General features: G+C 40.2%; 1 protein-coding gene across 1 annotated transcript in view; it reads right to left on the minus strand.

Moving 5' to 3' along the window:
* Positions 1-23,321, minus strand: part of Lmx1a (LIM homeobox transcription factor 1 alpha) — a 275,615-nt gene that overhangs the window by 201,209 nt on the left and 51,085 nt on the right. The window contains exon 2 of the mRNA XM_068226504.1: positions 14,075-14,097. Within this exon, the coding sequence (XP_068082605.1) occupies positions 14,075-14,097 (23 nt within the window). The remainder of the gene's footprint in view (positions 1-14,074; positions 14,098-23,321) is intronic.

Raw genomic sequence — 23,321 nt, forward strand, 5'->3', positions numbered from 1 at the left:
GGAGGATGAGTCACTTGTAGAACGTTTAGCGATGTGGTTTCAACAGGAAGGAGCTCCACCACATTCGGACGTTGGCCATCCGTAAGTGTCTGAATGAGACACATCCAGGAAGAAGAGGACCTGTGTTTGGCCCGCCATGTTTACCGGATTTAAACCCATTAGAATTCTTTCTGTGGGGGCATTTGAAACAGTTTACACCCAGGAACTAGACAAATCTGAATCGCCTTCGACAACTCATCCCCGAAACCTGCAGATCAATAACACCAGCTATGTTAAGAGTGCACTAAAATATCCATATAGCGGCGTGCCTAGGCCCTGGTTCGATTCCCGATTCTGCCACAAAATTTGAAAGGTGATACGAGGAACCATTGCTAGTGCAGTTTGGTCCCCCTCCCACTACCTATCCCGTTTTCGTCCCATGTTGATAACATATCGACCCTTCTTAGGGACACATACACTTTCATTCACTGGAAATGTGCATAAAAGAGGATATTTAACGTAGGCCTACATTATGAAACGGTAAAAACTAATAAATCAGAAGTATCCCTGCCCCGAACCTATTACATGTAAGACTGGCGCACCGTGGAGTTCGGCTTACTCTTGCAATGCGTGTGGATTACAGCTCATGTGATAGCTTCAACGCGGACACAATATCCATTTTGTGTCTCATAGACGGTTAATTTACAGATCAGAGCATTTAAGAAGCGCATTCCTGCTTTCTATTATTTAGTACTATTATGGCATAACAGTTCCTATTTTGGTGTAGGTCGTGTATTTACTGTGCGAACCTGAAGGAAAGATGTTTTTAGGACGTATATACAACTGCGGTTTGCGTAAAATAATATTGTTATTGGCAGCTGATTCAGCGGGTATGTAGGATGGTCAGAAATTAAAGCCCATCATTTTAAAGACACATTCCTTGTTGAATTTCGCATTTACTTTTACGCAAAATATTCTTCTTCTTCTGTTTACCTTCCAGGGTCGGTTTTTCCCTTGGACTGAGCGAGGGATCCCACCTCTACCGCCTCAAGGGCAGTGTCCTGGAGAGTGAAACATTTGGTCGGGGATACAACAGGGGAGGAGGACCAGTACCTCGCCCAGGCGGCATCACCTGATATACAGAACAGGGGCCTTATGGGTGTTGGGAAGTTTGGAAGGGATAGACAAGGAAGAGAGAAGGAAGCGGCAGTGGCCTTAAGTTAGGTACCATCCGGGCATTTGCCTCGAGGAGAAGTGGGAAACCACGGAAAACCACTTCCAGGGTGGCTGAGGTGGTAATCGAACCCCCCTCTACTCAGTTGACCTCCCGGGGCTGAGTGGACCCCGTTCCAGCCCTCGTACCACTTTTCAAATTTCGTGGCAGAGCCAGGAATCGAACCCGGGCCTCCGGGGTGGCAGCTAATCACACTAACCACTACATCAAAGAGGCGGATTGACGCAAAATACATTTTGCAAAATATTTTAGTTTGGAATATAGACAACGGTTATTGTGATATGAAATGTTGAAATAAGGCAATATAATCCAGATCTCTTACCCGAAGATTTTGAGGTCGCTTGAAAAGTATGTCTTGTGCGACCGATTTGGAGACTGAGCCATTGTCACTGGGGAGTCAGTATGCCACCTTTGGGCCTAGAGAAACCACTATGTGATAATATTTCAGCTTAGAATTCTGACCAGAAAGGTTCTCTCATCTAAAGGTCAGTATCCCATGAAGTATATGAGCGAATTTTCGTTCCAAGTGAAACATGTGCTGCGGGTCAGTGGTTCCTCCCCTCAACATTGTCACAACGGTACTTCGAGGCGCAACGACGATGCCACATTGTGTACGGACGCTCAAGGAGGGCATTTTGAGCCAAAACTGCACCTGCAGCGAGGAGAGTACACCGTTCTCTGTGCTGTGTTTTTTAAAATTATTTTCTCTTGTGTTTGCTGTTGTAACAAGTTATTACAAGCTTTGAAAACTCTATCATTTGTTACTGTTACCTAACTTATCAAGTTACAATTGTTCATACCGTTATAAATTTCCTGTCTTTCTCTGTGGTGTAGTGGTTAGTGTGATTAAATGCCTCCCCCGGAGGCCCTGGTTCGATTCCCGATTCTGCCACGAAATTTGAAAGGTGGTACAAGGACTGGTCCCACTCAGCCTCGGGAGGTCAACTGATCAGAGGGCGTTTCGATTCCCACCTCAGCCATCCTCGCAGTGCTTTTCCGTGGTTTCCCACTTCTCCTCCAGGCAAATGCCGGGATGGTACCTAACTTAAGGCCACGGCTGCTTCCTTCCCTCTTTCTTGCCTATCAATTCCAATCTTCCTATCCCTCCACAAGACCCAAGTTCAACACAGCAGATGAGGCCACCTAGGCGAGGTGTTGGTTCCCTTCCCCAGTTGTATCCCTGAAAAATGTCTTACACTGCATGATACTGCCCTTGAGGTTGTAGAGGTGGGATCCCTCGCTGCATCTGAGGGAACAACCAACCCTGGAGTGTAAACGTTAATAAATAAATAAATAAATAAATAAATAAATAAATAAATAAATAAATAAATAAATAAATAAATAAATAAATAAATAAATAGCCTATAATAAATAATATTTATTTCGTAATAATACAAATCATTGTCGCGTGTCATGTGATTTTACTGGCCTATTCTTTAACATTTCCTATTACAGAAATTGTCGTGTCAAGTTCCCAAATTTAGGATTATCTATCGGGTGAACTCATAGAAATTTTACTAATGTATGTTGGGTTGCCAGCCCCGTGGTGTAGGGGTAGCGTTTCTGCCTTTCACCAGGAGGCGCTGGATTTGATTCCCGGCCAGTTTAAGAATTTTATTCCCGACCGAGGACTAGAACGAGGTTCACTCAGCCTTGTGAGCTCATATGAAGAGCCGTCTGGTATGAGAGGCGTGGACTCAGTCACGAGAGCCAACCTGAGGATGTAGTCACGCAGACCAGGTAGAGCTTCAGTATCTGCAGACTATCTAGCAATATCGTCTTGGCAAATCAAGTAAAGTATGTTAGGTTAAATCGAGATAAAATTCAGCAAAGAGTATGATAGGTAGATAGATAGATAGATAGATAGGTAGATAGATAGATGTATTTATTGTACGTGGTGAAGTTAGGGCTCCTGAACATGTTGTCTTTTATACGTAGGGATATTAAGGCTATAACATTGATTAAAACATAAAATAAGATTTAAGTCAAAAATAAGACAGAGCTAAACAGAAAATTACCTACATTGTACTGATTTGGAAATATTAACCACATTACAACAACGCAAAGAAATGCAAAGGTAGTAAATATATTAATAATAAAATTAGTAAATCCATTTAAATCATCTTCGCGGTGCCAGATACAGATTACTAATTAGTATTAACTCCACAGTTTCGTTGTTTATAGTAAAATTTAAAATGGATGACACACATGAAGAGGTAAATGCAGATGTTTGATTTAGTTAAATTATTAAAGAAAATGAAAACGCAATCCGAAAAGAACTGCTTAATCAATGAAGATAAAATATTCTTTTAGAAAAATCTAGATTTCAGCTAATTTATTAAAAGGGCTTTGCAGTTAAGTTGCAACCGTCCTGTATACGATATTTGTACAGCTTATTTTTGCTAAAATTTCAATTACTTATTTCGCCAGTCTATCTATATATATAACTAGCAAGATACCCGTGCTTCGCTACGGTATTGTACTGAAATTTATAATTGAATGCTTATTGTTTTATATATAATCCGCCGAAATTCGCGATTTGACTGGTTATCTGAGAGAATCCACCAAAATTCACGATCTGACACGTTTTCTAATAGATTAAGGCAAGTTTCCTACCATTTTTCAATCTTTCTTTCCAGCAATCGATTTCATACTTCCCGGGCTAGGTCCAGGTATTCCACCCGGTCAGTTGGGTCAATTAGACGGTTAATCTCATTCCTATCGCTTATTTCAAAGGTGTTTAAATTTTTATTTATATGCCAGGAGAATCTACTGTAATCTAAGAACGTTCTCCGAAGGAAAATATGGCTCTTGAAAACGAACCCAGGAAAGATAAAAAATGATCGGTTTATGATCAGAATAAGTACATCAGAAATCTACAGCCTGTTTCCAGTCATTCGACAGGGTCAGGAATGGAATGAATAAAGCCCCATCTGGCGGCGGCAATAGGAATTGTGCCGGCTGTCGAAGCCTGTCACACTCCTCTGGGGCAATGGATAATGAATGACAAATGAAATGAAATGATATTGGACAGTGTTGCTGGAATGAATGATGACAGGGAAAACCGGAGTATCCGGAGAAAACCCTGTCCCGCCTCCGTTTTGTCCAGCACGAATGTCTCATGGAGTGACCGGGATTTGAACCACATAACCCAGCTGTGAGAGGCAGGCGCGCTGCCACCTGAGCAACGGAGGCTCCTTATAAGTACATTATGAACAGTAAAATCAACTATTCTCACCTCCTTTTACACCCCACCGCCGTAAAGTTTATTTACCCCCCCCCCCCACACACACACACAAAAATAACAGAAAGGCATGTTTCTTTATGTTTAAAGGAGATTCCAAACACCAATGTTCACGTCTATTTCCTTCAGTTTTGAGATATAAGTGTCCCCATAAAAATAATTCACTTTTTTCACTTCCTTTCACACTCCTCTCCCCCCCCCCCCCCCCCGAATTGAATTTTCCGGCAAAAACTTTGTTTCTTTAATAGTGGAGGATCTTCTAAATACCAATTATCACGACTCTAACTTCCTCAGATTTTGATTTGTGTGACCTCATGAAAGGAATTCAACTCCTTTCCAAACCCGCCCACCAAGATGATTCCCCCCCCCCCCGCCAAAAACGCGTTTTCTTTGTTTGTAAAAGAGATCCAAATACCAATTTTCACGTCTGTAACAACTTTAGTTTTTATTAGACGTAAGTATTCTCATACAATTAAGTCAATTAATTTTTCAATTCTATCTACCTCCCCCTCCTTCATTGGATTTTTCGAGAATACGTGTTTCTTTACTTTAAAGCAGAATCCAAATATCAAATTTCACTTCTGTAACATCTTCATTTTTGAGATATCAGAAGCTTAATTAAAATAATGGCATTCAACCCATTATTCACCCTTTTACACCCCTCCTATTGGGATTTTCCGAAAACAAAAAATACATGTTTCTTTATTTTTGAAGGAGGTTTTAAATACCAATTTTTACATCTGTAAACTTTTCAAGTTTTAAGATGTAGATACACTCATTTTAAAAATTCACCCCTCTTTTCACCCCCCATATTTCGATTTTCCAAAAACGAAAAAATACCTGTTTCTTTATTTTTAAAGTAGATCCCAAATACCAATTTTCAGATCTGTAATATCTTCAGGTTCTGAAATAAAAGTAGCCTCATTAATGACATTCAACCCATATTTCACCCTTTTCCGCATTTCCTGTTGGGATTTTCCGAAAACAAAAATATACGTGTTTCTTTATTTTTAAAGGAGATTCTAAAAACTAATTTTTTATATCTATAAACTTTAAAAGTTTTGTGATATAGATACAATCATTTTAAATATTCACCCCCTCTCACCCCCCATTAATTGGATTTTCCAAAAACAAAAAAATACGTGTTTCTTTATTTTTAAAGGAGATGCAAAACACCAATTTTCAGGTCTGTAATATATTCAGTTTCTGAGATATAAGTATCCTCATTAAATGCATTCAACCCTTTTTTCACCCCTTTCCACCTTTCCTACAGGGGATTTTCCGAAAACAAAAAAATACGTGTTTCTTTATTTTTAATCAAGTTTCTAAATATCAATTTTTACAACTGTAAACTTTCAAAGTTTTGAGATATAGATACACTGATTTTAAAAATTCACCCCCCTTTTCACACCCCATTAATTGGATTTTCCAAAAACAAAAAAATACGGGTTTGTTTATTTTTAAAAGAGATCAAAAGTACCAATTTTCAGGTCTGTAATACCTTCATTTTTTGAGATATAAGTACTGGTATCCTGATTAAAGGCATTCAACCACTTTTTCACCCTTTTTCACCCCTCCTATTGGGATTTTCTGAAAACAAAAAAATACGTATTTCCTTATTTTTCAAGAAGATTCTAAATATCAATTTTTACATTTGTAAACTTTTAAAGTTTTGAGATATAGATTCACTCATTTTAAAATTTCACCCCCCTTTTCACCCCCTTAGCGACGGAATATCCAAAAATCCTCTCTTAGCGAGCACCTACATCTTAATATGAATATATCCCCGAAATTTCATTTCATTATGTCCAGTAGTTTTGGCTCGGCGATGATGAATCAGTCAGTCAGTCAGTCAGTCAGTCAGGACAAGCTATTTTATATATATAGAAGTAGCTTGTCCTGACTGACTGACTGACTGACTGACTGATTCATCATCGCCGAGCCAAAACTACTGGACATAAAGAAATGAAATTTTGGGGATATAATCATATTAAGATGTAGGTGCTCGCTAAGAGAGGATTTTTGGATATTCCGTCGCTAAGGAGGTGAAAAGGGGGGCGAAATTTTAAAATGAGTGTGTTTATATCTCAAAACTTTAAAAGTTTACAGATGTGAAAATTGGTATTTAGAATCTTCTTTAAAAATAAGGAAACACGTATTTTTTTGTTTTCAGACAATCCCAATAGGAGGGGTGAAAAAGGGTGAAAAAGGGGTTGAATGCCTAATCAGGATACCGGTGCTTATATCTCAGAAACTGAAGATATTACAGACCTGAAAATTGGTACTTTTGATCTCTCTTAAAAATAAATAAACACGTATTTTTTTGTTTTTGGAAAATCCAATTAATGGGAGGGTGAAAAGGGGGTGAATTTTTAAAATGAGTGAATCTGTATCTCCAAACTTTTAAAGTTTGCAGATGTTAAAATTGGTATTTAGAATCTTCATTAAAAATAAAGAAACACGCATTTTTTTGTTTTCGGAAAATCACAATAGGAATCGTGAAAAGGAGTGAAAAATTGGTTGAATGCCTTTAATGAGGCTACTTATATCTCAGAACCTGAATATATTACAGACCTGAAAATTGGTGTTTGGGATCTCTTTTAAAAATAAAGAAACATGTATGTTTTTTGTTTTTCGAAAATACAATTAATGGGGGGTGAAAAGGGGGTGATTTTTTAAAATGAGTGTATCTATATCTCAAAACTTTTAAAGTGTGTGGATATAAAAATTGGTATTTAGAATCTCCTTTAAAAATAAAGAAACACGTATTCTTTTGTTTTCGGAAAATCCCAATAGGAAGGGTGTAAAAGGGTGAATAATGGGTTGAATGCCTTTAATGAGGCTACTTATATTTCAGAACCTGAAGATATTACAGACCTGAAAATTGGTATTTGGGATCTACTTTAAAAGTAAAGAAACACGTATTCTTTCGTTTTTGGAAAATCCAAATATTGGGGGGTGAAAAGGGGGGGTGAATTTTTTAAAATGAGTGTCTACATCTTAAAACTTTAAAATTTACAGATGTAAAAATTGGTAGCTAGAATCTCCTCTAAAAATAAATGAACACGTATTTTTTGTTTCCTGTAAATCCCAATAGGATTGGTATTGGGGTGTAAAAGGGTGAAAAATGGGTTGAATGCCTTTAATGAGGATACTTATATTTCAGAACCTGAAGATATTACAGAACTAAAAATTTGTATATGGGACCTGCTTTAAAAATAAAGAAACACGTATTTTTTAGTTTTTGGAAAATCCAATTAATGGCGGTTAAACAGGAGTGACAATTTGGGGTGAATTTTTTGAAAGACTATATCTACAGAATATCTTGGAAACGTAAAATGTTACAGACGTAAAAAGTGGGTGTTTGGAATCTCCTGTAAATGTAAAGAAACATAGGTGATTTGTTTTTGGAAACTCCACTTAAGGGGAACTCAAAAGGGGTGAAATTTTAAAATGAGAATTTTTACAGTATATCTAAAAAAACTTAACATATTACAGAAGTGAAAAATGGTATTTTTTATCTCTATTAAACATAACGAATCGTGTATTTTTAGTTTTCAGAAATACCACTTGGCTGGTGGGGGGTGGGTAAAAGTGACTGAAAATGGTGTTGACTTCTTTTAATTAGGCTACTGATATCTCAAAAATGAAGATGTTACAGACGTGAAATTTGATATTTGCAATCTGCTTTAAAAGTAAAGAAAGACGTATTCTCGGAAAATCCAATGAAGGGGGGGGGTTGCAAGATTTGAAAATTTAATTGACTTGATTGTATGAGAATGCATACATCTAATAAAAACTAAAGTTGTTACAGACGTGAAAATTCGTATTTAGATCTCCTTTAAAAACAAAGAAAAACGCGTTTTGGGGGGGAAACCATCTTGGAGGGTGGGAGTGTAAAGGAGTTGAATTCCTTTCATGGGGACACATAAATCAAAACTGAAGAAGTTAGAGTCATGATAATTGGTATTTAGAAGATCTTTTACTATTAAAGAAACAAGTATTTTTTGCGGGAAAATTCACTTAGGGGGGTGGGGAAGAGTAGTGTTAAATGAAGTGAAAAATGTAAATAATTTTTATGGGGATACTTATATCTCAAAACTGAAGGCAATAGACGTGAACATTGGTGTTTGGAATCTCCTTTAAACATGAAGAAACAAGCCTTCTTTTAATTTTTTTTGGGGGGGGGGGGGTGCGGGGGTGGCGGTAAATAAACTTAACGGCGGTGGGGTGTAGAAGGAGGTGAGACCAATTGATTTTACTGTTCTTAATGTACTTATAAGTATCCTCCGTTGCTCAGGCGGCAGCGCGCCGGCCTCTCACAGCTGGGTTCCGTGGTTCAAATCCCGGTCACTCCATGTGACATTCGTGCTGGAAAAACCGGAGGCGGGACCGGTTTTTCTCCGGATACTCCGGTTTTCCCTGTCATCAGCCACTCCAGCAACACATAATAGTAATAATAATAATAATAATAATAATAATAATAATGTTCCGGACCGTCGTCAGATGTGCGGACCGCACTGGAAACGGCTCCTGGACGCGTAATGACTAAGAATGCAGTCCGGCCGCGGGTTCAGTGCCGCCAAATCACCCAATATGACACCGCGCCGGATCTCCTGAAGGATTTTATACATATTAAAATTATTATAGGAAAAGATGGCAAAGATTTACGGACTCAACTGACCGGGAGGAATACCTGAGCCTAGCCCGGGAAATACGAAATCGATTGCTGGAAAGGAAGATTGAAAAATGGAAGGAAACGTGCCATAATCTAATAGAAAAAGAGTCACATCGGGAATTTTGGTGGATTCTCGCAGAAAACGAGGCAGATCGCGAATTTCGGTGGATTATATATCTAAAACAATAAGCATTCAATTATAAATTTCAGTATAATACCGTAGCGAAGCACGGGTATCTTGCTAGTCTATATATATAAAATAACTTGTCCTGACTGACTGACTGACTGACTGACTGATTCATCATCGCCGAGCCAAAACTACTGGACATAAAGAGATGAAATTTTGGGGATATATTCATATTAAGACGTAGGTGCTCGCTAAGAGAGGATTTTTGGATATTCCTTCGCTAAGGGGGTGAAAACGGGGGTGAAATTTTAAAATGAGTTGCTCTATATCTCAAAACTTTAAACGTTTAGAGATGTAAAAATTGGTATTTAGAATCTTCTTTAAAAATAAGGAAACACGTATTTTTTTGTTTTCAGAAAATCCCAATAGGAGGGGTGAAAAAGGGTGAAAATGGGGAAAAATGGGTTGAATGCCTTTAATCAGGATACCGGTACCTATATCTCAGAAACTGAAGATATTACAGACCTGAAAATTGGTACTTTTGATCTCTTTTAAAAATAAAGAAACACGTAATTTTTTGTTTTTGGAAAATCCAATTAATGGGAGGGTGAAAAGGGGGTGAATTTTGAAAATGAGTGAATCTATATCTCCAAACTTTTAAAGTTTGCAGATGTAAAAATTGGTATTTAGAACCTTCATTAAAAATAAAGGAACACGTATTTTTTTGTTTTCGGAAAATCGCAATAGGAGGAGTGAAAAGGGGCTAAAAAGTGGTTGAATGCCTTTAATGAGGCTACTTATATATCAGAAACTGAAGATATTACAGACCTGAAAATTGGTGTTTGGGATCTCCGTTAAAAATAAAGAAACACGTATTTTTTTTGTTTCTCGAAAATCCAATTTAGGGGGGGTGAAAAGGGAGTAATATTTTAAAATGAGTGTATCTATCTCAAAAATTTTAAAGGTTATATATGTGAAAATTGGTATTTAGAATCTCCTTTAAGAATAAATAAACACACGTATTTTTTCGTTTTTGAAAAATCCAAATATTGGGGGGTAAAAAGGGGGGAGGTAAATTTTTTAAAATGTCTTAAAACTTTAAAATTTACACATGTAAAAATTGGTAGGTAGAATCTCCTCTAAAAATAAAGGAAAACGTATTTTTTTGTTTCCTGTAAATCCCAATCGGAGGGGTGTAAAAGGGTGAAAAATGGGTTGAATGCCTTTAATGAGGATACATATATCTCAGAAACGAAAGATATTACAGAACTTAAAATTTGTATATGGGATCTCCTTTAAAAATAAAGAAACACGCATTTTTTAGTTTTGGAAAATCCAATTAATGGCGGTTAAACAGGAGTGACAAATTGGGTGAATTTTTGAAAGACTATATCTACAGAATATCTTGGAAACGTAAAATGTTACAGACGTAAAAAGTGGGTGTTTGTAATCTCCTGTAAATCTAAAGAAACATAGGTGATTTGTGTTTGGAAACTCCACTTAAGGGGAACTCAAAAGGGGTGAAATTTTAAAATGAGAATTTTTACAGTTTATCTCAAAAACTTAACATGTTACAGAAGTGAACAATGGTATTTTTTTATCTCTATTAAACATAAAGAAACGTGTATTATTAGCTTTCGGAAATACCACTTGGGTGGAGGGGGGGGTAAAAGTGACTGAAAATGGTGTTGAATTCTTTTAATTAGGCTACTGATATCTCAAAAATGAAGATGTTACAGACGTGAAATTTGATATTTGCAATCTGCTTTAAAAATAAAGAAACACGTATTCTCGGAAAATCCAATGAAGGGGGGGGGGGAGGTGAAAGAATTGAAAAATTAATTGAATTAATTGAATGAGAATACATACATCTAATAAAAACTAAAGTTGTTACAGACGTGAAAATTCGTATTTGGATCTCCTTTAAAAACAAAGAAAAACGCGTTTTGGGGGGAAACCATCTTGGAGGGCGGGAGTGTAAAGGAGTTGAATTCCTTTCATGAGGACACACAAATCAAAAACTGAAGAAGTTAGAGTCGTGATAATTGGTATTTAGAAGATCCTTTACTATTAAAGAAACAAGTTTTTTTTGCGGGAAAATTCACGGAGGGGGGGGGGGGAGTAGTGTGAAATGAAGTGAAAAAAGTAAATTATTTTTATGGGGATACTTATATCTCAAAACTGAAGGTAATAGACGTGAACATTGGTGTTTGAAATCTTCTTTAAACATAAGAAACAAGCCTTCTTTTAATTTTTTTTGGGGGGGGGGGGTGCCGGTAAATAAACTTAACGGCGATGGGGTGTAGAAGGAGGTGAGACCAATTGATTTTACTGTTCTTAATGTACTTATAAGGATCCTCGGCAGCGCGCCGGCCTCTCACAGCTGGGTTCCGTGGTTCAAATCCCGTTCACTCCATGTGACATTCGTGCTGGACAAAACGGAGGCGGGACAGGTTTTTCTCCGGATACTCCGGTTTTCCTGTCATCATCCATTCCAGCAACACATAATAATAATAATAATAATAATAATAATAATAATAATAATAATAATAATATTCCGGACCGTCGTCAAATGTGCGGACCGCGCTGGAAACGGCTCCTGGACGGGTAATGACTAAGAATGCAGGCCGGCCGCGGGTTCAGTGCCTTCTAGGCACCCAATATGACACCACGCCGGATCTCCTGAAGGATTTTATCCATATTAAAAATGATTATAGGAAAAGATGGCAAAGATTTACGGACCCAACTGACCGGGAGGAATACCTGAGCCTAGCCCGGGAAGTACGAAATCGATTGCTGGAAAAGAAGATTGAAAAATGGGAGGAAACATGCCGTAATCTAATAGAAAACGAGTCAGACCGCGAATTTCGGTGGATTATATATCTAAAACAATAAGCATTCAATTATAAATTTCAGTATAATACCGTAGCGAAGCACGGGTATCTTGCTAGTCTTCCAATACGTCTTCTTCTTTGAACTCGAGAAACTCGGTTACGATCGGGCACTGGCAACTACAACATGGACCTCTGTGTGAAATGGGGTAGAAAGGAAATGTCTGTGCACTTCAGAAGGACATCCCATTTCAAGGACGGCGGACATTTGAGGTTCGTACTTACATGTCTTCAGAGGCACTGCATGTCAGATTAGCTCCTTCTGTGGTCCTCCAGATCCCAAAATCGCGGGCTCAAATCCGGGAGAGGTTGTTGGATTTTTCGAAGGACGGAGAAAAGTCCATTCGACACACCATGTCGTGCGATGTCGGCGAGTACAATATCTCTGGAGAGACATTTACTGTTTATCCGACAAAATTAAAGAAAACTCAGAAATAGGTCGCCCAACAGATATCCTGTTCTCTGTCATCTGGTAGAATAAAACCGAACGTCGAAATTAATAGCAGTGATGTTAATGGTTTTAAGTCCCAAGCAGGCAGTCTAAGTTGCGTCAAATGAAAAAGTCCGCAATAAGGTAGCTGCCGTCATACGATTACTATTAGTACCATTAATTATACTTTCCTCAGCTTATCCCAGATATTTCCGGGCTCGCTGGATATCCTCGGGCTCATTTTCATTTTAGCCAAGGGTTTAAGGCCGGATACCCTTCCTGACGCCACGTGATTCTTGACATGAATATCTCAACACAGAATCGTCCGCGATTCGAACCTATCCCTTCCGGGTGGGAAGCCAGCAGCTATGTCACTGATATACTGACGCTCACTATTATTATTATTATTATTATTATTATTATTATTAATTAAAATGAAAATCCACAGCCTGTTTCCAGTCATTTGAAAGGGTCAGATATGGAATGAATGAAGCGCCCATCTAGCGGCGAGAATAGGAATTGTGCCGGCTGCCGAAACCTGCCGCACTCCTCTGGGGCAATGATTCATGACTGGCAGATGGAACGAAATAATTTTGGAGAAAGTTGCTGGAATGAAAAATGACAAGAAAAACCTGAGTACCCGGAGAAAAACTTGTCCCGCCTCCGCTTTGTCCAGCACAAATCTCACATGGAGCGACCGGGATTTGAACCACGGAACCCAGCGGTGAGAGGCCGGCGTGCTTCCGCCTGAGCCATGGAGGCTTTAATAATAATAATAATAATAATAATAATAATAATAATAATAATAATAATAATAATAATAATAATAATCATCATCATCATCATCATCATCTGTTTACCCTCCAGGTTCGGTTTTTTCCTCGGACTTAGCGAGGGATCCCACCTCTACCGCCTCAAGGGCAGTGTCCTGGAGCTTCAGACTCTTGGTCGGGGGATACAACTCGGGAGTATGACCAGTACCTCGCCCAGGCGGCCTCACCTGCTATGCTGAACAGGGGCCTTGTGGAGGGATGGGAAGATTGGAAGGGATAGGCAAGGAAGAGGGAAGGAAGCGGCCGTGGCGTTAAGTTAGGTACCATCCCGGCATTCGCTTGGAGGAGAAGTGGGAAACCACGGAAAACCACTTCCAGGATGGCTGAGGTGGGAATCGAACCCACCTCTACTCAGTTCACCTCCCGAGGCTGAGTGGACCCCGTTCCAGCCCTCATACCACTTTTTCAAATTTTCGTGGCAGAGCCGGGAATCGAACCCGGGCCTCCGGGGGTGGCAGCTAATCACGCTAACCACTACACCACAGAGGCGGACAGCTTTAATAATAATAATAATAATAATAAAACACGAAAACCCAGTCCCTAAGCCAGAGAAATTACACCAGTTACGGTTAAAATCCCCGACCTCGTCGGGAATCGAACCCGAGACCCACTGAACCGAAGGCCTCAACGCTAACCATTCAGTCCAACAGCTGAATACTCCTCCTCCTCCTCTTCCTACTACTACTACTACTACTACTACTACTACTACTACTACTACTAGTGCTAATAATAATAACATTCAGTCGTAGACTCACAGTACTTTCGAAAGCTTTTTTGTAGTGGAATGATTGATTCAAATCTACTAACTTATTTAAAATACCAACCAATCTAATTTGTTTAAGACCCACTTCGTTTCCGTATGTATGTATTATTATTATTTAACAATAATGTTAGGACATCTCTTTCATTTTCTTAAGAGAATCTAAATATTACGTAGGGATTATGAACAGTTACGAACATAGTTATGTTGTTTTCTATTCACTGTTAATTTGGTGTAAGCTAGTAAAGATGGCACTGGTAGCACTTGGAAAAATACATATCATGTTTGCTGCTGTAGGGATAAATGGGACCGCCTCGCAAGGTCCACAGAGCGGACATGCCTACCTTCAACCTGCGACGCAATAGGGGTTTCTTTGAACAACACATTAAAGACATGCAAACGATTCTGATGGTCTGCTTCGTCCGATGTACCTTTCTACATCAGCCTAACATGTGATGCATGTTTGCCACTACTACAATAAGTCCTATAGTATATGCGAAGCAGACTTTTAACATGAAAGCATACCTACATGTAATTTTCCTCGCAATTTCCGTTACATCTGGTTCCTTGCCAACTCATCTCACAAGCCGGAAGCTACGCGCATTCCTGAACCGCCAACACCTAAGCCCTAGGCAGCAGTCATTCTATTCAGACATCTAGCATTGCTAGCAATCCTTGCGAATGAAGTCAAATCAAGCTGCATAACACAGGAAGAGCTACTTATCGAACATATACTGTATAGTCAGTCCGAGTCCATGGGCTCCCGGCAAGTCGCAGACTCTAGGAGTATTGTCCACCGACATCATGGATCACTTCAACATCTACACCATGCTGAAACTAAGAGAGTAACGTCTGTGTGTATGTCGTAGTTTTTCTGTGGATACTTGAATTGAACGCGTTCAAATCTTAGCGATGGTCATCTTCTTCTCCTCAACCCAGAGGTTGTGGGCTTCAGATTCTTTCTCTCTAGGGTCTGTCTCTTCATTTTACTGTATTCTCTTCCTGTCTCGTCCATGAATTCCTGCCTTAGTCCCCCTCTTGCATTACGTCCTTCCATTTTTTCCTCCAGCAAGGTCATAAAACCATCCTGAATGTCGCAGTAGGTGACCAACTGACCAAACTTACAATTTCTCCTTTTCGTACTTGTTATCAGCAGCGTCCTCTTCTCGCTTACACGAGCTAGTACTTCCCCGTTAGTCACTCTCTGGGTCCATGGTACCTTCTACATCCTCCTCCAGCACCATATCTTGAAAGCCTTAAGTCTTTATCTGCTGTTATTAAAATCCCAGTTTCGGAGGCGTAAGTGACCAAGCTCCAAACAAAACTTCTGACAAGTAGTTTCCTAAATTCCTCATCATAGTGGCGCAATGTGAGCTTGCATTCAGGAGATAGTAGGTTCGAACCCGGCTGTCGACAGCCCTGAAGATGGTTTTCATTGGTTCCCCATTTTCACACCAAGAAAATGCTGGGGCTGTACCTAATTGAGGACATGGCCGCTTCTTTCTCACTCCTAGCCATTTCCTATCCTATCACACACACACATACACACAAAGTACCCAGGTTTGTTGTCCATGAAATCGTAAGCCTGTTACATTCTTATTTCGATTATACCGTAACTAATTACATGGAGTATGCGACTCATTTCTTCAACAGTAAATAAACTTACCCGTTCGAGCTCTTTCCACCATGTGAGAACCATCATAATGTAATATACAGTACTTTATACGGAGTCAAAACGATTGAACAATATAGCGTGTGGCGGGAGAGTATAGACTACTGCCAATACAGCAAGGCTTTAAGGAGTTAGCTTCTTGAATACACCAAATTATTTTTTTAATGTTAAATTTGAAGTTACAAGAGAGTTCATCTCTGAAAGCGAAAAAGTCCAATATAATTTCCTGTTATGTAAACGGTAATTAACAACATCTGTTCGATGAAATTTCCAATTTAAGTTTACTGAGAGCATATTATAATGCTGATATCAACAGTCAAATGTCCAGCTCCGTGGCTAACATGCATGCTGGCCTTTGGTTCAAGGCGTCCCCCGGTTGAACCCAGGCCGTGTGGGGATTTTAACATTTATTGGTTAATTCCTCTGTCTCGGGGACTGTGTATTTGCGCAGAGTTCAACATTAAATTTCATCCTAGGCAGTCCTCATACTTCTAGACGCGCAGGTTGCTAATGCTCGTCAATTCGAAAGACGTGCACCAGGGCCTCTCCGAAAGCCATACATTCTTATTATTCTTTCTTATTTCGTTTCCCGTCCAGGGTTTGTTTTTCCCTCGCAGTTAGCGAGGGATCCCACCTGGACCGCTTCAAAGGTCAGTGTCCTGGAACTTGAGACTTTGGGTAGGTGGTACAACTGGAGAGGAGGACCAGTAAATCGCCCAGGCGGCCTCACCTGCTATGTTGAACAGGGTCCTTGTGCGGGGATGGGAAGATCGGAAGGGATAGAGAAGGAAGAGGGAAGGAATTGGCCATGGCCTTAAGTTAGGTACCATCCCGGCATTTGACTGGAGAAGTGGGAAAACACGGAAAACCACTTGGAGGATGGCTGAGGAGGGAATCGTACCCCCTCAACTCAGTTGACATACAGGGGCTGAGTGGACCCCGTTTCAGCCCTCATACCACTGTTCAGTCCGGCTCCATGGCTCCATGGCTAAATGGTTAGCGTGCTGGTCTTTATTCATAGGGGTACCGGGTTTTAACCATCATTGGTGAATTCCGCTGACACCGGGGCTGGTTGTATGTGCCGTCTTCATCATCATTTCATCCTCATCACGAAGCACAGGTCGCCTACGGACGTCAAATCAAAAGACCTGCACCTGGCGAGCCGAACATGTCCTCGGACACTCCCGGCACTAAAAGCCATACGCTATTTCATTTCACCACTGTTCAAATTTCGTGGCAGAGCCTGGAATCGAACTCGGGCCTCCGGAGGGTTGGCAGCTAATCACACTGACCACTACACCACACAGCACCATTATTATACGAGTCAACATAGGGAGCTCTAGTAACAAATTCCGCAAAAAGTGCTAAGAATATTCAAGAAAGGTACGTTTGGTTCACTAAATGTTTGATCTAATTCCTACCATTTTTACTCTCAAAACTTATTATTTACTGCGTATATTTAGGAAATATTCATAAATTCTTTCAAGCCTAAGTGCATTCTTCGTGATTTCTTAGCTTTGTTTGGATGGAGACATGATCGATAAAGGATTATACTCTGTCGAAAGGAAGTCTTCCCTGTACATCTGAGTGACGTCACGGGGTTATGGATACAGACTATACAGGTTTGGTGTTTTAGTGCTTGGCTGGGAGGCGGGGATGGCGACCATGTCTGCGGCGAGCCCTGGTGTGCTCGGTGGCTGGCGAGATCGCCAGGGAGGTAAAATATTCCGCCCAGGCAGTCCTGCTTCTTCTATATCATGGCAAGCAGATGTGGTGAAGTGATGTTTGGTTCCGCTCTTCTTACGAGTTGCAATTCAGACAGGCAATCCCTTGCTGTTCTGGCCTGGTTTTATCAGGAACAGTAACAGGAGAAACAGGATGAAATGAAGTCATTTCTTTGCATAAGATTTAGATGTAGTAGATTCGGTTGAAGATTTTTCAAAAGGAATTCTAATAATTTATACATCACGGCTGATGATCTGACTCGACATTCATATACGAAGGCCGATTTACATTATTTGACACTTCAGTGAGGCTGCTCATGAAGACAAGAGGACTATACATCGTAGGATATCCAATATACTCCACTGACGTTCACACACCATTAATAATGGCCGGGACGCCTGCGAATGGAAGCAGCAAACAATTCTTTAGAGGCAGTTGGAATACACTGGTGGGCAGCAGTTTTAAATTCGTCAGATACTGACATTTTTCGTCCACAGAGACATTTTTTTCATTTTACTGAAGGAACACCGTCGATTTTGCTGGATGTTGTAGAACTTTAAACCTTACAGATAGTAAACGTTCTACAGTGAGGATTGTAAAGACAATTAGGCTTGGAGTTTTACGCGATGTTGATGTCGTGATCATAACCACGGATCCTCCAGTTCTATGTGGAATCAAAACGACATAGACACGACTTTCCATTTTAAAAATTTCACATGTCTTCTTCAGGATTCGAACTACGGCCGCCTTGGGTGAAAAATCCGATGACCAAGTAACATGCTAATTGTGTTCAACTTGGCACTGTCATGGTGCAGAAGCAAATGGCATGTCCATTTCCATGAGACCTCTGAAAATATCTGCAGCAGATGCACTAATCCGGAAAGATTCACGCTCCCTGTGAATAATCGCCTAATATAATCCACTGGGCAATTCTAATAATACATGGGAAATTAGTGGAACGTAAAATGATGACTGTTCATACCAACTTTCCCATTTATAACTCTTTCTTATGTTAAATAATTATCTGAGTCTCAATCAATATTGAATGACCCTTGAAAAGCTGTAGAATACAGAGTAGGCCTACTTAATGTACATTTCCACAATCTTAACGTTATAGAAATGCAATATGAAAATCAGGCGTATAATTTGATTTTCATTGAAAGAATGTCGAGGAAGATGATGTTCAAGAAGTTTATTCGCGTATCTTGATAGTTGCTTCTCTCCTTAGAAATGACTACATGAGCGAGAAGAGTTCTTCAAAGCAGAAAAATGTTATATCTCAAAGCTCTTTCAAATGTCAATAGCCTACCAATATTTGCAAGTTAGAGAAGCATAAACAAGAACATACAAGTAAAAAATGGATGTTTGACAGTGGAAAATTGAAACTACACTCATGTTCATAAAAACCAGAATACCTTGAAAGACTAGAGATGGAAAGTTCATATTCAAGGACGTGTGCACTAGTATGTTCTGAAGAATTATTAGTATTCGAACCATATCGGTCCTTAGGTTCAAGGACCACATTGATATCACGGCGCACCACCACCGACTGGTAAAATGTGCCTGCGGCTTTCGTTGTCGCTATAAACCGAAGGTAATGGATCGGTGTGACTTGAGCAGACGTGCAGGATGCCTCGCAGACGTATGCGAGAACCGTACCGTCAAATGAGTGAGTTTGAAACAGGGCACATTATTGTCATGAGAGAATGTGGTGCATCCATCCGGTAAATTGCTGCTCGTGTGGGATGAAGTGTGTCGGCAGTGCAACGGGTGTGTACAGAATGGTTCACAGAACGCCGTAGAACACGACGAGATGGGTCTTGTCACACAAACCAGGTCATCGCTCGAGAAGATCGACACCTCATCCGAATGGCATTGCAGGGCAGATCTGCGTCCTCCTCGGCTCTGGTGCAACAGTGTAACACATCGTACACTATCAGCAGAGACCGTTCGTCGCCGTTTATTACGGTCTGGATTACCGGCGCGTCCTCCACTTCTCCGCCTACCCGTGACTAATGTGCATAAACATGCTAGACTGCAATGGTGCATGGAACGACGTCACTGGGCGCAGGAATGGCAGCAAATAGTGTTCTCGGACGAATCCAGGTTCTGTTTGGTTTGAAAATGGTGGCCGCATTTTGGTTCGCCTCTGAGAGGAGGAGAGGCATCATAATGACTGCATTCGCACAAGACATACAGCGCCAACTCAAGGCCTTACGGTGTGGGGTGCTATTGGGTACAACTACAAATTACAGTTGGTGCTTGTTCAGGGCAGTGTGACCAGTTTGACATCCTGCGACCCGTAGCCATACCCTTTCTGCACGACGCCCCAGACGCCATATTTCAGCAGGACAATGCGCGACCACATGTTGCTGCACGAACACGTGCCTTCTTGTTGTCACAGGATGTCAGACTTGTTGCCCTGGCCCGCCCGATCACCCAACTTGTCACCAATCGAAAATATGTGGGATATGGTGAAACGACGGGTGCGGCGCTGTGACACAATGCCAACCACCAAAGACGAACTGTGTAACCAGGTGATTGTTCATACCAACTTTCCCATTTATAACTCTTTCTTATACGCGTCGATGCCATCACGCATGGAACAATTTATCAGTGCCCATGGAGGACCCAGTGCCTACTAGGCAACAGGACACAAGCTGAACCTAGGTGACTGAAATGCTAATCGTTCTGCAGAACATACTAATGAACATGTCCTGTGAATATGAACTTCCTATCTCTAATCTTTCAAGGTGTTCTGTTTTTAATGAACACGAGTCTACAAGAACATGCAAATATTTAAAATATTACGAATATCTATTCTTAATTTTTAAACATTATTTACGAACATGTTTTTGTAGCATAATATAGTGATACTAACTAATTAACTAACTAACCAACAAAATACAAGAACAAAGCGCAGCCGCTGAATTTATTGTTTTACAAGTTGCTTTAGGTCGTACCGACATAGATAGGTCTTATGACGACGATGCGCAGTGGGCCAGGAGTTATATCTAGCAGGAGAAAAGTCATTTTGGGAAGTTAATTGAAACAAGATTTTACCCTATGCATTTTGTTTGCTATTGTCTGAACTACACTAGCCTTTGTTGGTGCCAGCGAATTTAACCAATTATGGTTAAAATTCCAGACCCTGCCGGGAATCAAATCCGGGACCCCTGTGACCAAAGGCCGGCACGCTGATCATTTAGCCATGGAGCCGGACAATGATACGGTAAAACCAGTGTCCAAGTGGGACTGTGACGGTAGTAGTAATCAGAGTGTTTACAAACAAAAATTCCAGTCGGAAAATACAGATTTAATTGACTCAGATATATTTGTTATTTCTTTGGTGCCTTTGCAGTTAGATTCCGTTTCAAATGGGGACGAAGGTGATAGGGTACTGTGGTAAAATACTCGTCCTTCCTCTCCAAGATTTTGTCGTCCAATCAACATCCTGTACGAAAAGGAGACATCAAACATGTGTAATAAAGAGAAGTTCCTTGTATTGAGGAATAAATACGATCTTTGGGTCCCACTAAAATTGTTGCTGAAGGTGTGAATTTTAATGTAATTATTGACTTCACCCTGACTATGGTTGATAGTAAAGTCTGCATTTCTTTGAGTGAAATGCCAACACAAAAACGTTATGTATGTGGAGCTACACCTAAAACCATGAACGATAATTATTCAGTTAAGATCAAAAAGAGATAATGTCTGCCATTTTGCATTTGGTCTTTCAGCCCTGCATGAATACATTACATTTTTGAATGCCTTCTGCATATTGCCTACCGACTTGATGTAAAAGCATGGCAGATTAGAAAACCCGAAGACAATGTCAAAGTTGCTATGAGGAAGCAGCAGATAGTAGTACGATTTCACTTTGAAATGGATCTAATTGTTGATCAGCCTAGATGTGGGGGAGTAGGAAATTCCAATGACGGGAATACTACTGGGAGATACTTTTGTGACCCAGTCAAATCAGCTAGAATTACCAGAATCAGTGAAGAAATAATCAAGAGATTTGCTGTGATTCTACATGCCATGTCAACTGGACTTCCTGTTGATGTTGATAAATTTGATAACTTGACTGCAGACACGACACGTCTGTATCTTGAGTTATATCCGTGGTATTTCCTTCCATCTACCGTGCACAAGATCCTTTTACATGGAGGAAGAATATAATTGAATCGGCCATTCTGCCAATGGGTATGCTGAGTGAAGAAGCGCAGGAGGCAAGGCATAAGCACATTAGCGATGCAGGGAGGGGCATGCGGGAAAATCGTCTCGAGAATACAACATTCAAGAAGTTCTGACCCGGTAACAACAAGTGCTTCTCCTATCTTTTGCTAAGTTCTGACCCGATAATAACAAGTGCTTCTCCTTTCTTTTGCTAAGTTCTGACCCGATAATAACAAGTGCTTCTCCTTTCTTTTGCTAAGTTCTGACCCGGTAATAACAAGTGCTTCTCCTTTCTTTTGCTAAGTTCTGACCCGGTAATTACAAGTGCTTCTCCTTTCTTTTGCTAAGTTCTGACCCGGTAATTACAAGTGCTTCTCCTTTCTTTTGCTAAGTTCTGACCCGGTAATAACAAGTGCTTCTCCTTTCTTTTGCTAAGTTCTGACCCGGTAATAACAAGTGCTTCTCCTTTCCTTTGCTAAGTTCTGACCCGGTAATAACAAGTGCTTCTCCTTTCCTTTGCTAAGTTCTGACCCGGTAATAACAAGTGCTTCTCCTTTCTTTTGCTAAGTTCTGATCCGGTAATAACAAGTGCTTCTCCTTTCTTTTGCTAAGTTCTGACCCGGTAATAACAAGTGCTTCTCCTTTCTTTTGCTAAGTTCTGACCCGGTAATAACAAGTGCTTCTCCTTTCTTTTGCTAAGTTCTGACCCGGTAATAACAAGTGCTTCTCCTTTCTTTTGCTAAGTTCTGACCCGGTAACAACAAGTGCTTCTCCTTTCTTGCATAAGTAGAACGCGCCTTTGCCATTTGAAGTGCGGCAGTTGCCGCGGGAACGGACAATTTTCGGCGGAACTCAAACCTTGCGTGTTGCGGACGAAGAGAATGAGGATGATGACGAAGAGGATGATTTCTAGGAGCAGGGAGTAAAGACAAAGACGTATTGTGTTACTATACCGTAAAACCGAGACTATATTGGAATCAAAGGAGTATTTATAATATATATATAACATAAATAGTATAGACCTAGAATATATAACAGTACCAGTACATGGCTAACAATAAAATGTCAAACATAAAGCATTCCTGTTAAAAACGACTTTTGTCCAGCTAGGTATGATTCCTGGCCCACTGTGCGATGGGACAAAAAAGGGCTAGGAATGGGAAGAAAGCGACTATTGCCTTAATTAAGGTACAGCACCAGCATTTACCTAGAGTGAAAATGGGAAACCACGGAACACCATCTTCAGGGCTGCCGATAGTGGGGTTCGAACCCACTATCTCCCGAATGCAAGCTCAGAGCTGCACGACTCTAACCGCATATCCATCTCTCTCGGTACTGAATTTATCTCTGTGTAGAATGTGTGTGATTTGTTATAATAATGATGTCACATTTTAAGCTCACAAGTCTTTCTATTTTCCAAATGTAGCCCATTGAGCTGCATAACAGCTGCTGATGTTGATTCATTTTAGGGATTTTCAAAAATGCTTATTTGTAAGTAAAAGCCGGACTGAGATGGATTTCCGTAGTTTCCCATTTTCACACTAGTCGATTGCTGGGATGTACTTTAAT

This window comes from Anabrus simplex, chromosome 2 (assembly GCF_040414725.1).
Source record: "Anabrus simplex isolate iqAnaSimp1 chromosome 2, ASM4041472v1, whole genome shotgun sequence".
In the NCBI taxonomy this organism is placed as follows: Eukaryota; Metazoa; Arthropoda; class Insecta; order Orthoptera; family Tettigoniidae; genus Anabrus; species Anabrus simplex.